The sequence below is a fragment of the Notolepis coatsorum genome, assembly GCF_963971535.1.
Source record: "Notolepis coatsorum genome assembly, chromosome: 3".
NCBI classification, from domain to species: domain Eukaryota; kingdom Metazoa; phylum Chordata; class Actinopteri; order Aulopiformes; family Paralepididae; genus Notolepis; species Notolepis coatsorum.
Window position 1 is genome coordinate 78,179,308 of NC_140167.1, and position 13,251 is coordinate 78,192,558.

General features: G+C 41.9%; 1 protein-coding gene across 1 annotated transcript in view; it reads right to left on the minus strand.

Annotated features, from left to right (window-relative positions):
• Positions 1 to 8,880, minus strand: part of kng1 (kininogen 1) — a gene marked incomplete at both ends in the record, with an annotated part of 25,540 nt that extends 16,660 nt beyond the window's left edge. The window contains 3 exons of the mRNA XM_084311255.1: positions 88 to 111; positions 159 to 287; positions 8,815 to 8,880. Coding sequence (XP_084167381.1) covers positions 88 to 111; positions 159 to 287; positions 8,815 to 8,880 — 219 coding nt within the window. The remainder of the gene's footprint in view (positions 1 to 87; positions 112 to 158; positions 288 to 8,814) is intronic.
• Between the last annotated feature and the right edge of the window lie 4,371 nt (positions 8,881 to 13,251).

Consider the following 13,251-nt stretch of genomic DNA (forward strand, 5'->3'; position numbering starts at 1 on the left):
TCTATCTGATAATTTCATCAGTTTTCTCTCAAATCACCCTTTCCTTTATTTCAAACAATTCCCAACCTTTCCCAGCAAATTGTTCACCTTTTTCCAATGAAGTGTCCTTCTCTCTCACCTTGTGTCCTCCTCTCTCACCTTGAGTCCTTCTCTCTTACCTTGAGGGCTGACAGGATCTGGAAGAGCGCCATCTTGTGTCCGACCAGCACATTTTGATTGAAGTGGTCCAGAGAGTGACTGACAGCCTTCTCCACCAGCGGGTCATTGCACAGCTCCAACACCCCCACCTAGCCATAACACAGAGGAACAGAGTTACAACAGAACCCACCAACACCCCCACCTAGCCACAACACAGAGGAACAGAGTTACAGTACAACAGAACCGACCAACACCCCAACCTAGCCACAACACAGAGGAAGAGTTACAACAGAACTCAGAACCCAGAGGAACAGAACAGAACTAAAATAGATAAGGCAGCTTTTCCTAGTGTATAATAGTAATCTGATATAAAAGCTTTTCCTAGTGTATAATAGTAATCTGATAGAAAAGCTTTTCCTAGTGTATAATAGTAATCTGATAGAAAAGCTTTTCCCAGTGTATAATAGTAATCTGAAAGAAAAGCTTTTCCTGGGGCGGCCAGGTAGCGCAGCGGACTAAGCGTCTGTCTACCACCACAGAGACAGCGGAATCTAATCCCGCTTTTCCTAGTGTATAATAGTAATAGCAAAGCTTTCATAAATCCCTTGTGTATAATGGTAATCTGATAGAAAAGCTTTTCTTAGTGTATCATAGTAATCTGATAGAAAGCCTTTTCTAGTGTATCATACTAATCTGATTGATTGGTTGATTGGTTGATTGATTGATTGATTGATTGATTGATTGATTGATTGATTGATTGATTGATTGATTGATTTCAGACATAAGAGAATAGTGAGGATAAACACAATGAAGCTCTCTGCCTTATTTCCATTGTGGTCCCTTTGGGGAAGAGGGGGTGCAGGGGAGGGTCAAGAATGACAATAATACAAAACAATACAATGCAATACAATCCCTGGTGAGTCACTTATCAAGTTATTGTCTGTATTAACAACATGGCCCTACATCAGAAATAAATACATTGATATATCAACATTAGTTCACAGCCCCCTCAACAAAGTTTATACTGGTACTGTACATAATAATTAAACTGTAAACTACTGTAAATACCCTCTGAGACAGTGCCATCTTGAAACCATAAGCTGCTTTTTAGTTTTAGATTCCCTGGCAATGTATTCCACAGACTGTTGGTCCCAGAGCCTTGTATATTAGTACACTACACAGTATTGTATATTATATGGTAACTCAGTTACGTCTACTCTGCATCGAACATTGTACATATGTCTATACTGAACACTGTGACCTCATTTTTTTTACTTCTAATTTACATGCTATACTATGTTATTTTATTTCATACTTATCTTGTCTTGCACAGTCTCTGGAGCGTAACAGTAAGAAGCATTTTGTATAAAAGTATTCTGTACTTCTGTATGACAACTATTAAAGAAACTTGAAACTTGAAACTTGAGAAACTTCTCTGTGGCCGCACCCACCCTCTGGAACTCACTCCCTCCAAACATCCGTAGTGCTACATCCCTGCACTCCTTCAAATCCCAACTCAAAACCCACCTCTTCACCATTTGTAAATGACTGTCTGATTTCCCCCTTTTTTTCGTTTTCCTTCTTTCTTTCCTTTTGATTATTATTTTGTTGTTACATTGTTCCCTGTTCCCCTCCCTTAGATGCCACCTCCTGTTAAGCGCCTTGGGTCTTTTATTATTATTATTATTATTAGTATTATTATTATTATTATTATTATTATTATTATTATTATTATTATTATTATTATTATTATTATTATTATTATTATTATTATTATTATTATTATTATTATTATTCACTGTCATGGACAGTGGCTCAGGAGGTAGAGCAGTCGTCTGGTAATCCGGAGGATCCCCGTTCGACTCCCACTCCTCCCGGGCAGCCTGTCGAAGTGTCCATGAGCAAGAAACCTAACCCCTAATTTGCTCCCAATGTGCAGGTTGGCACCTTGCATAGTCGCCTCTGCTATCGGTGTGTGAATGTGTGAGTGAATGGGTAAAATGTGGGGAACAAATTGTAAAGCGTTTTGGATAAAAGCTGTTATATAAATGCACCATTTACCATTTACAGAGAGGTGTCCTTCCCCAGGATGCTATCAACCCTGGGGGGAACAACATCAGTGGAACTGGCCCTAGTGCACCTGCCCACAGGGGTTGCCAACCTTTACTATCAAAAGAGCCATTTTGACCCCTCCTGCACAAAATAAAATGAATCTGGATTTACCCTTAAAATGAAAAGTGTATAAAGTTTTATATATACGTATAAATACTATATATAGATAGGGATTGGAATTTATTCAAAAGCTTATGTCTAGTATGTACCTATTGGTATTTTTCGTTCAGTCTCAAGTGTCGGACGGAACTGCCCCAAGCGGACCTGCCCCAAGTGGAACTACCCCTAGTGGAACTGCCCCTAGTGGAACTGCCCCTAGTAGAACTGCCCCTAGTGGACCTGCCCCAAGTGGAACTGCCCCTAGTGGAACTGCCCCTAGTGGAACTGCCCCTAGTAGAACTGCCCCTAGTGGAACTGCCCCAAGTGGAACTGCCCCAAGTGGAACTGCCCCTAGTGGAACTGCCCCTAGTAGAACTGCCCCTAGTGGAACTGCCCCTAGTAGAACTGCCCCAAGTGGAACTGCCCCTAGTGGAACTGCCCCTAGTGGAACTGCCCCTAGTGGAACTGCCCCTAGTGGAACTGCCCCTAGTAGAATTGCCCCTAGTGGAACTGCCCCTAGTAGAACTGCCCCTAGTAGAACTGCCCCAAGTGGAACTGCCCCTAGTGGAACTGCCCCTAGTGGAACTGCCCCTAGTGGAACTGCCCCAAGTGGAACTGCCCCTGCCCCTAGTAGAACTGCCCCAAGTGGAACTGCCCCTAGTGGAACTGCCCCTAGTGAAACTGCCCCAAGTGGAACTGCCCCTGCCCCTAGTAGAACTGCCCCTAGTAGAACTGCCCCTAGTAGAACTGCCCCTAGTGGAACTGCCCCTAGTAGAACTGCCCTACAACTGCCCTACAACTAAAATGTTTCAAATGTAGCCAAGAGTAAATAATAATAACTTTATTTGTATAGCAATTTTCATACAGAAGTTGCAGTTCTATCTTGTCTATTGTCTATCTGTATATCATGTATGTCATATATGTTATGATGAATTGAAAATGGGGGACCCTGATGTAAACAAGACAAAAGTCTTTCTCTGGTTTGCATCCCCTTAACAATTGTGTGTATTGAGCTGTACTGTATTGTACCGATTCTGCAATCTGTTAATAAAAATGTCAATCAATCAATCAATCAATCAATCAATCAATCAATCAAGTTCAAAGTGCTTCACAACGTAAAGACCCTAACCCTATCAAAAGAGCAGTCAAAGTGTATATTTTCTGCACTACGTTTGTTTACCAATGATGTTACCAAGTGTTATTAGCGAAGTTATGAGTTTATAAATATCTCAGCACATCCCGACAGAAACCGGATAAATTAGATGGAAGTAAAGCAAGCTGTTATACATGTCTGTAGTCCTATGAACGAGGAGACCCAGGGCTTTCGATGGGCTTTCGAATTTCATAAAACTACACTTCCCAGCTCACGCCAGCCCCTGTCAATCATTTAACTTCTAGTGTGAACTTTTTTTTTAACTGTTATTTTCGGGATCATATCTCACGGGTCGAACAAACCTGAACGTTATTGCCATAAAATAGAACGTAGTTTGTTTCTTTACCTTCCTGTGAACGTCTAGAAAAAAACGGCTCAATCAGATGAAACATGGTGGAGCAATTTACATTACAAAAAAGTAACTGTACTTACATTAGATTTCATTTCATAATGGTTTGTGCTGCCCTGTCAGGGGCGCCTGGTGGTACTAAATCCAGATTGAACTCTGCCATTGGAAAGAGGAGATTTGGCCCAATCCATATACGCAGGGACGTGCACAGGACTTTAGAGTGGCAGGTGCTCAAAGGCTGAAAAGGGCACTACACTTTTTATATTAACCGAGCGCGGGGGGCCCCCTTTTTATGCTTTTTGGGGGGTTTTGGTGATCAAATATTGAATATTGAACTATAATAATCAGTGCAGGAGCTCACTTATCCTTGAAAGACACTTTTATCACTGACTTAGGCCCATACATCTCCATAAATGTTCAGGGGGGAGGGAATAAGTGCTTACCCTACAGACCCCAAGAAGTGCTGTATATTCTGTATTGTTTAATATAAATGCATTTTTTATTCCAATCCCGATTTGTATTTGATATTCCCAAATCCCATCGGACTTGACTTCTTCGTGTCCCTCAATGAGTGTAATACCAGCATTCAACTGTATGCGCCACAGCGGTTTTATCATCATCATCATCACCACCCACGCTATGCATAAAATATATAGGTCCGCGGAGAGGCACGCTGAGGAGGCCGTGCAAACTGCAATGGAATATGGGGCATCTCTCTCTCTTTACCTAATATTTTTATTCTATCCTGACATTTTTCAGTTGGAAGGGCAGTCTATATGCGTAACGGTAAAAAAATAAAAAATTCAAAATTCAAAAAGGGCACTTTTTTGATGAGGCTCAAAAAGGCAGGTGCTCAAGCACCCCTTGGCCTCTATGTGTGCACGTGCCTGCATACGTGTGACTTGGCCACAATAAGGTCATTTAAAGGCCTGATTCTATATTCTATATTCATATTTCAAATGTGTCCGGATGCCAAAATTCAGTACTGTATCTACAAAAACCCCGTAAATCATCTGCCATTTTTGTACATTTGGTCTCAAGAAGGTGCTGAAGGAGAAGTTGTTCACGTCTGGTCAATGTTAGCATGGTGTTATTCACGGTCAAAGATGAAAAAAAAAGAAAAATAAATTGATATTCTCCTTTTGTTCATTAGAATTTACTCAAGTCTAGTAACAGACACACTATTTCTGACACTGGGAATACATTCCCTGAGGTCCATAGATGTCCCTTGATACCAGGATTTTGATAATTGACCTTGTAGAAGTGGAGCAATCTACAATTAACATGCTAATCTACAATTAACATAGTATCTACAATTAACATGCACTCTATTCCAGCATTTTACACTTCAAGTGTAAAGTGCTTTTAAGCACTTTGTCAGAAGCACCAGTCACTTTGTCACATATTGTGTTGTCATTGTCTGTTCCATCTGTTTTTATGGTTGTGACGTTTTTGTAGTTTAGTAACTTGTACATGTACTCTTGTCTGTTCTTGTGTAGTTTGTGTACATTTGTAATGTGTCTGATCTACAGACACATTACAGACTACAGATGGAAATTAGCATATGGCTATAATCTGGCATATTTACATGAAAAGGTTCATTAACCTGTTAAACCCTAGCCCTATTTTCTGTAAATCCGCCTAAAAATACATACCTAAGTAAATGGAAGATTGCTCCACTTCTACAAGGCCCATTTGCATGTTTTGGTATCTAGGGACATCTATGGATCTATTCCCAGGTTTGGCTTGATGTATTGTACCCATTCTGCAATCTGTTAATAATGTTTTCAATCAATCAATCAATCAATCAAGAGTGGAGTTGACTCAACCTTGATGACTTGGACACAGACTAGGGTAATGGGGACTCGAATCGGACTCGACTCTGGCTCTTCTTTGGTGACTTGAACTTGGACTCAGACTCGAACACTGGGGACTTGAGACTCGACTCGGACTCGAGATTTAGTGACTCGACTACAACACTGCTGACTGACCCCTTGGCTGATTCACAGTGTCACCAACAACAACATTAAAACAGCATGGATTCTGTTTCCCCTAAGATTCAAGATTCAATCAAGATTCAAGAGTTTATTCATCACATACCAGGGCACACAGTGAAAAGCGGTTGGCCATGCCCGCTACGATTGTGCAATAAAACAATAGTAATAGTAATAATAATAAAAAGATACTAGAATAGACATGGAAAAATAGACATGTTAATAAATCGCTTAAAGGCACTGGATCCTATGTACACTCCTATATACAATGTGCAGTTTTTCTTCTATGTCCCTATTGAGGGATTTGGGGTGCTTTTTCAATGTATGTGATGTATAGATTGGGGAAAGATGGTAGCATCTAACGGTGCCAGGTCAGAGAGGGCAGAAATGTGTTTGGCTTAGCAGAGGTTGGTTCAGAACGGTGACCAGTGGATTGAATACACTGCCAGCAAGGGTGTTTGTTGACATTCCTTGGAAGAACATCTGAGATAAGACGGAGTGTCTCCCAGAGCGAGGGAGAGCGGTTCACAGTAGAGAAACGTTTTGAAGTGTGTGTAAAGGTTAAACGCGGTTGTCATGACAGCGCGTCGCCTGACAACCGGAAGAGGGGCGGGGCTATCGTTTCTATGACGAAGATCCTATAAAGCTGACAGTGGTTCCGGGTAGGGCAGACTAGAATCTGACCAAGAGCGAGTAGGACTGAGATCACACAGAGGACACTCTCTCCTCTCATTGAGAGGGGGGGAGGAAGAATGCCACATCGTTAGCTTCGGCTACCACGAGGATGGTCTTGGCTAACGAACAGGCCTGACCACTATTGGACTGAATCACAAAAGGACGATAGACGAACACACCGAAAGATCATTAGAATAGACTCTTCAAGGACGATACAATTTGATAACATCTGATAACATCTGATTATGAGGTTCTGTTTATAGCAATAAAACAACGCTTTTCCTCATAAGGTATCTCACGGTGTCGAATTCTTACGGAAGTGGAGAATTATTATGGTTTATGGATTGCACTAACGGGGGAGATAAGGATCTTATCAACCGGTATCGGAGACGTCAGGACCATTAAAAGTACACAACGCAGAGGAATTGGATGGAGAGCCAAACAGACGTAGACGTGATACTGGCCAGTTTGATCAGAATCTTACACTATGCTATACTTGCTGTTACTAGCTATAGGCTACTATGCAACAATCACAACAAGTAATTTTCTTAAAGTGTCCTTTTCCTTCCTTAAAAGTGTCTTGGGGACTGCTGACCTTAAGAAGTTGTGACAGCAGTCCACCTGCTGACCTTAAGAAACTGTGCACTCTGCATATTTCCAACTATGCTTTTATCTTCATGGGAAAACAGCAGTGCATCTGCATATAACAAGAGTTCACATGAGGAGACAGACTTCAGCTCATTTATAATGAAGAGGAAAAAGAGTCACAGTACACTCCCTTGTGGGACTCCACACTCTAGAAACCTAGCACGAGACAATGTCCCACCAACATCCACACTCTAGAAACCTAGCACGAGACAATGTCCCACCAACATCCACACTCTAGAAACCTAGCACGAGACAATGTCCCACCAACATCCACACTCTAGAAACCTAGCACGAGACAATGTCCCACCAACATCCACACTCTAGAAACCTAGCACGAGACAATGTCCCACCAACATCCACACTCTAGAAACCTAGCACGAGACAATGTCCCACCAACATCCACACTCTAGAAACCTAGCACGAGACAATGTCCCACCAACATCCACACTCTAGAAACCTAGCACGAGACATTGTCCCACCAACATCCACACTCTAGAAACATAGCACAAGACAATGTCCCACCAACATCCACACTCTAGAAACCTAGCGCAAGACAATGTCCCACCAACATCCACACTCTAGAAACCTAGCGCAAGACAATGTCCCACCAACATCCACACTCTAGAAACCTAGCGCAAGACAATGTCCCACCAACATCCACACTCTAAAAACCTAGCACGAGACATTGTCCCACCAACATCCACACTCTAAAAATCTAGCACGAGACATTGTCCCACCAACATCCACACTCTAGAAACCTAGCATGAGACATTGTCCCACCAACATCTTCCCGTATTTCGAAGTAATAACTCACCCATCTGAGTGCTGCATCATTAAAACCAAAATGGCTTTCAGTTTGGACAATTAAATAGCATGATTTACTGTATCAAATGCCTTGCAGATCTAACATTGCTGTACCAGAAAAATCCATAAAGAGTGATACAGTCTAGCACCCCCCGCCCCCCAAATAGATACATGGCCAGAGTTAGCCTGATTTAGCTCTAGCACTAGGCTAAGAGTGGCCCAGAGTTAGCCTGAGTTAGCTCTAACACTAGGCTAAGAGTGGCCCAGAGTTAGCCTGAGTTAGCTCTAGCACTAGGCTAAGAGTGGCCCAGACTTAGCCTGAGTTAGCTCTAGCACTAGGCTAAGAGTGGCCAGAGTTAGCCTGAGTTAGCTCTAGCACTAGGCTAAGAGTGGCCCAGAGTTAGCCTGAGTTAGCTCTAGCACTAGGCTAAGAGTGGCCCAGAGTTAGCCTGAGTTAGCTCTAGCACTAGGCTAAGAGTGGCCCAGAGTTAGCCTGAGTTAACTCTAGCACTAGGCTAAGAGTGGCCCAGAGTTAGCCTGAGTTAGCTCTAGCACTAGGCTAAGAGTGGCCCAGAGTTAGCCTGAGTTAGCTCTAGCACTAGTGACTAGGCTAAGAGTGGCCCAGAGTTAGCCTGAGTTAGCTCTAGCACTAGGCTAAGAGTGGCCCAGAGTTAGCCTGAGTTAGCTCTAGCACTAGGCTAAGAGTGGCCCAGAGTTAGCCTGAGTTAGCTCTAGCACTAGGCTAAGAGTGGCCCAGAGTTAGCCTGAGTTAGCTCTAGCACTAGGCTAAGAGTGGCCCTAGAGACACCAGGTCTGTTCTCAGGGTGGGAGTCCTTCCTTACCTGTCCCAGGACACAGCCAAGGAGACACAGCAGTCCCAGGACATACAAACCCACACCACGCCTCATTGTCCAATCCCACTGGCTCTTCCTAGTGTTGCTTTGGTCTGTGGGAGGAAGGGAGGTGTTAGTATATTATATATATGTATAATCATGAGTGTAATTGATTCCTGTTTACCATCATATTTAAATTCATTCGATATTTTGGTTTCGCTGTTCTAAAACAACTTACTAACTTGAAAACTATAATTGGTAAATGGTAAATGATGCATTTATATAACTTTTATCCAAATTGCTTTACAGTTTTATTCCTCACATTCACCCATTCACTCACACATTCACACACCGATGGCGGAGGTGACCATGCAAGGTGCCGACCTGCTCATCGGGGGCAGTTAGGGGTTAAGTGTCTTGCTCAAGGACACTTTGACACGCTGCCTGGGAAGAGCGGGGATCAAACCAGACAACCACTCTAGAGACACTGTCGCCCAAATTATTCCAATAGTATTGAGGCCTTGGACCATACTTTCATCTACCTCATGTCATTGAGCTTTAATTAAGAAACACAGGAAAGCAAGGGTTCACTCTCTCTTCACTCTGTTTCACTCTCAAATATTCTCCACCATCCTTTAACCAAAGTTGTGCAAGTGGGTAAAGTACAGTGTTGCTCTGCTATCTGTCAACAGTTAAGACAGTATTGACTTCTCATTCCATTGCTGTTAAACAGCTCAATCAGTATTTGTGAACATAAGCATGTCCAGATTCAATTCAAATTAATTAAATTCATTGATTTGTGATGTCAAAAAAAAATATCTGAAATCACTCGAATAACAGGTGCATTTGTATTTAAATCTTTTCTCCCATTGGTTTCAAGCGAAGATAGATATCATTGTCTTTTACATATGACAGTATATGAATTCATATGACAGTGTATATATATATATATATATATATATATATATATATATATATATATATATATATATATATATATATATATATATATATATGAATTCATATGACAGTATACATGTATATGAATTAATGTGACAGTATATGAATTCATATGACAGTGTATATATATAAACAGTATTATATATATGAATTAATGTGACAGCATATATATGAATTAATGTGCCAGCATATATATGAATTAATGTGACAATATATATATATATAAGAATTCATATGACAGTATACGTATATATAGATAGTATATGAATGAATGTGACAGTATATGAATGCATGTGGCAGTATATATCTGAATTAATGTTAACAGTATAATATATATATATATATATATATATATTAATTGATGTGACAGTATATATATTATACAGTAAATGAATTCATATGACAGTATATATCTAAATGAATGTGACAGTATATACAGTATATGAATTCATGTGATAGTATATACAGTATATTACGCATTCATGTGACTGTATATATATGAATTCATGTCACAGTATATATATGAACTAATGTGACTGTATATAATATAAAGGGGAAAATACTATTTGAATGTAATATATGAGCAACAATAAATTAGTCAGACATGTAGAGTACCATGACAGAGGATATGGAGAGGGCTTCAGCGTTCTTATTTTGTTTCAGGTAGGTGCTCTTTGGATTAAATCCGGGGTAGGATTCGCTTATAAAAGAAAGGTTGAGATCCAAGGCAGCTCTACAATTTTTTAAAAAGCCTTTATTTATTGGCTTACATTATTTAGAAAAATCTTTTAAAAAAACCGACATGTTTCGGCCTACATGGCCTAAAGAAGGCCATGTAGGCTGAAACATGTCGGTTTTTTAAAAAGATTTTTCTAAATAATGTAAGCCAATAAATAAAGGCTTTTTAAAAAATTGTAGAGCTGCCTTGGATCTCAACCTTTCTTTTATGTAGAGTACCATGTCCCATTTCTAGGAGAGACTTCCTAATAGAATAGCTATCAATGACAAACATATAACTTTATACTAACAATGTTACCATCATGATAAATTCATATAATATACTGTATGTACTGCTGTAATATAGAGAGCAAGACTTACTTTCAACAGCACTTTCTCAGTCAGCTGCTTGTCAGACTGGAGGCATAAACTCTTGGAGGCATAAACTCTGCTCTAGAGACTAACCTCCTCTGTTCACAATGACAGACAGACAGACAGACAGACAGACAGACAGGCAGACAGTTAGACAGACAGACAGACAGACAGGCAGACATACAGTTAGACAGACAGACAGACAGACAGACAGACAGACAGACAGACAGACAGACAGACAGACAGACAGACAGATTCTGCTACAACTACTGGTGGGTGAGATGACACAATGATGGACAAACAGACAGAGAGGACAAGAGGGCATTGGACACACACACACACACACACACACACACACACACACACACACACACACACACACACACACACACACACACACACACACACACACACACACACACACACACACACACACACACACACACACACACACACACACACACACACACACACACACACACACACACACACACACACACACACACACACACACACACACACACACACACACACACACACACACACACACACACACACACACACACACACACACACACACACACACACACACACACACACACAGGCTGGTGGGGAAAAGGGTAAATAAATGTTTGTTTTGCTGTTGTCCTCTCAAACCTCTCAAATCAATAAGAGAGAGAGACATATAGAGATGGAGCTGTATAGAGAAAGAGAGGCACAGAGAGAAAGAGAGAGAGAGAGAGAGCAACAGAGACAAAGGCAATGTAAGGCTGTGAATTTACATGATGTTAAAGACTTTATATGAGCAAATAACAGCCTAGCTAAACACACACACACACACACACACACACACACACACACACACACACACACACACACACACACACACACACACACACACACACACACACACACACACACACACACACACACACACACACACACACACACACACACACACACACACACACACACACACACACACACACACACACACACACACACACACACACACACACACACACACACACACACACACACTGATGAACTAGTCTGGAGAAGCCTCACTGAAATTTATGATGAACTAGTTGAACCTTCTGATGAACTAGTTGAGAGCAGCCTCACTGAACCTTATGATGAACTAGTTGAACTTTATGATGAACTAGTTGAGAGCAGCCTCACTGAACTTTATGATGAACTAGTTGAGAGTAGCCTCACTGAACCTTCTGATTAACCTTACCTTAACTATTGTGAACATTCCTGTCCAATGCAAGGAGCTGCTACTTTTAGGTTTTACCCAGACACGCTGTATCAGTGATGGCTGTCAGACCCATGTTACTGACCAGACACTCTATATCAGTGATGGCTGTCAGACCCATGTTACTGACCAGACACTATATCAGTGATGGCTGTCAGACCCATGTTACTGACCAGACACTCTATATCAGTGATGGCTGTCAGACCCATGTTACTGACCAGACACTATATCAGTGATGGGCTGATGACTAATAATAGCTAACTTTACCGATCTAGCTGCCTAAAGACTACAAACTGATCCCGCCCACAATTCAATGCGAAAGCGTCATCATGCAACGCGTATACAGTACGGCAAGTGAGTTGTGTCGGTTTGTTTAGTCGATTGCATTCTCACAGCGTACGAGTCGCTTCGGGTTCGGTTGGAAGTGCGCCGAGACCACCCTCTCTAGGCGGTCTCGGCCCGCTTGTTTTGTTCCGCAACAGAATGCGATTGCTGTGTTCACATATGCCCAAATGAACCGAAATAGGGGGTAAACGCTCCAGGTTCCGGAACAACAGCTCCAAAAGAGCTAGGTGTGAAAACGCCCTAAGATGCAGAAGTAACACAACAGGAACTGCTAACGTCGCTAACGGTTTCCATTTGTTTTCACTTGTCTGAAATGTATTTTCTCTGTGACGGCAAAACAAGTTGATCATAAACTCCTGTCAGACTTTCTATTTTTTTTTTCACTTTTTCTGCTCTTTTTTCTATTTTTCTCCCATCCCAATTCCGCTGTGCCAATTCTCCCCTCCCCTGTCTTGAACGTTGCTCGCATATGCCCCCCACTGGCCGGTTGTAGGGAGGATAGAAGCCTTGCATCACGTGTCCCCTCCGATACACGAGGAGGCAGCCTGTCACATCTTTTCACCTGCCAGCGCGGACTCTCATTGGCGAGGTGTAACGTGTGGGAGGCTCACACTACCCCCGCCATTTCCTGTCTCTGCTGTGCAGGCGTCCCCAACCGACCTGTAGGAGTCGCTGTCCACAACGTCCAGATTACCACCCATCGACTTCCACCCCGCTAACTCTGCCAATTGAGTTAGTATGACAACTGGCCCGGTGTCTCTTGCGTTGGTGACGAGCGCAATGTCCGCTGCGCC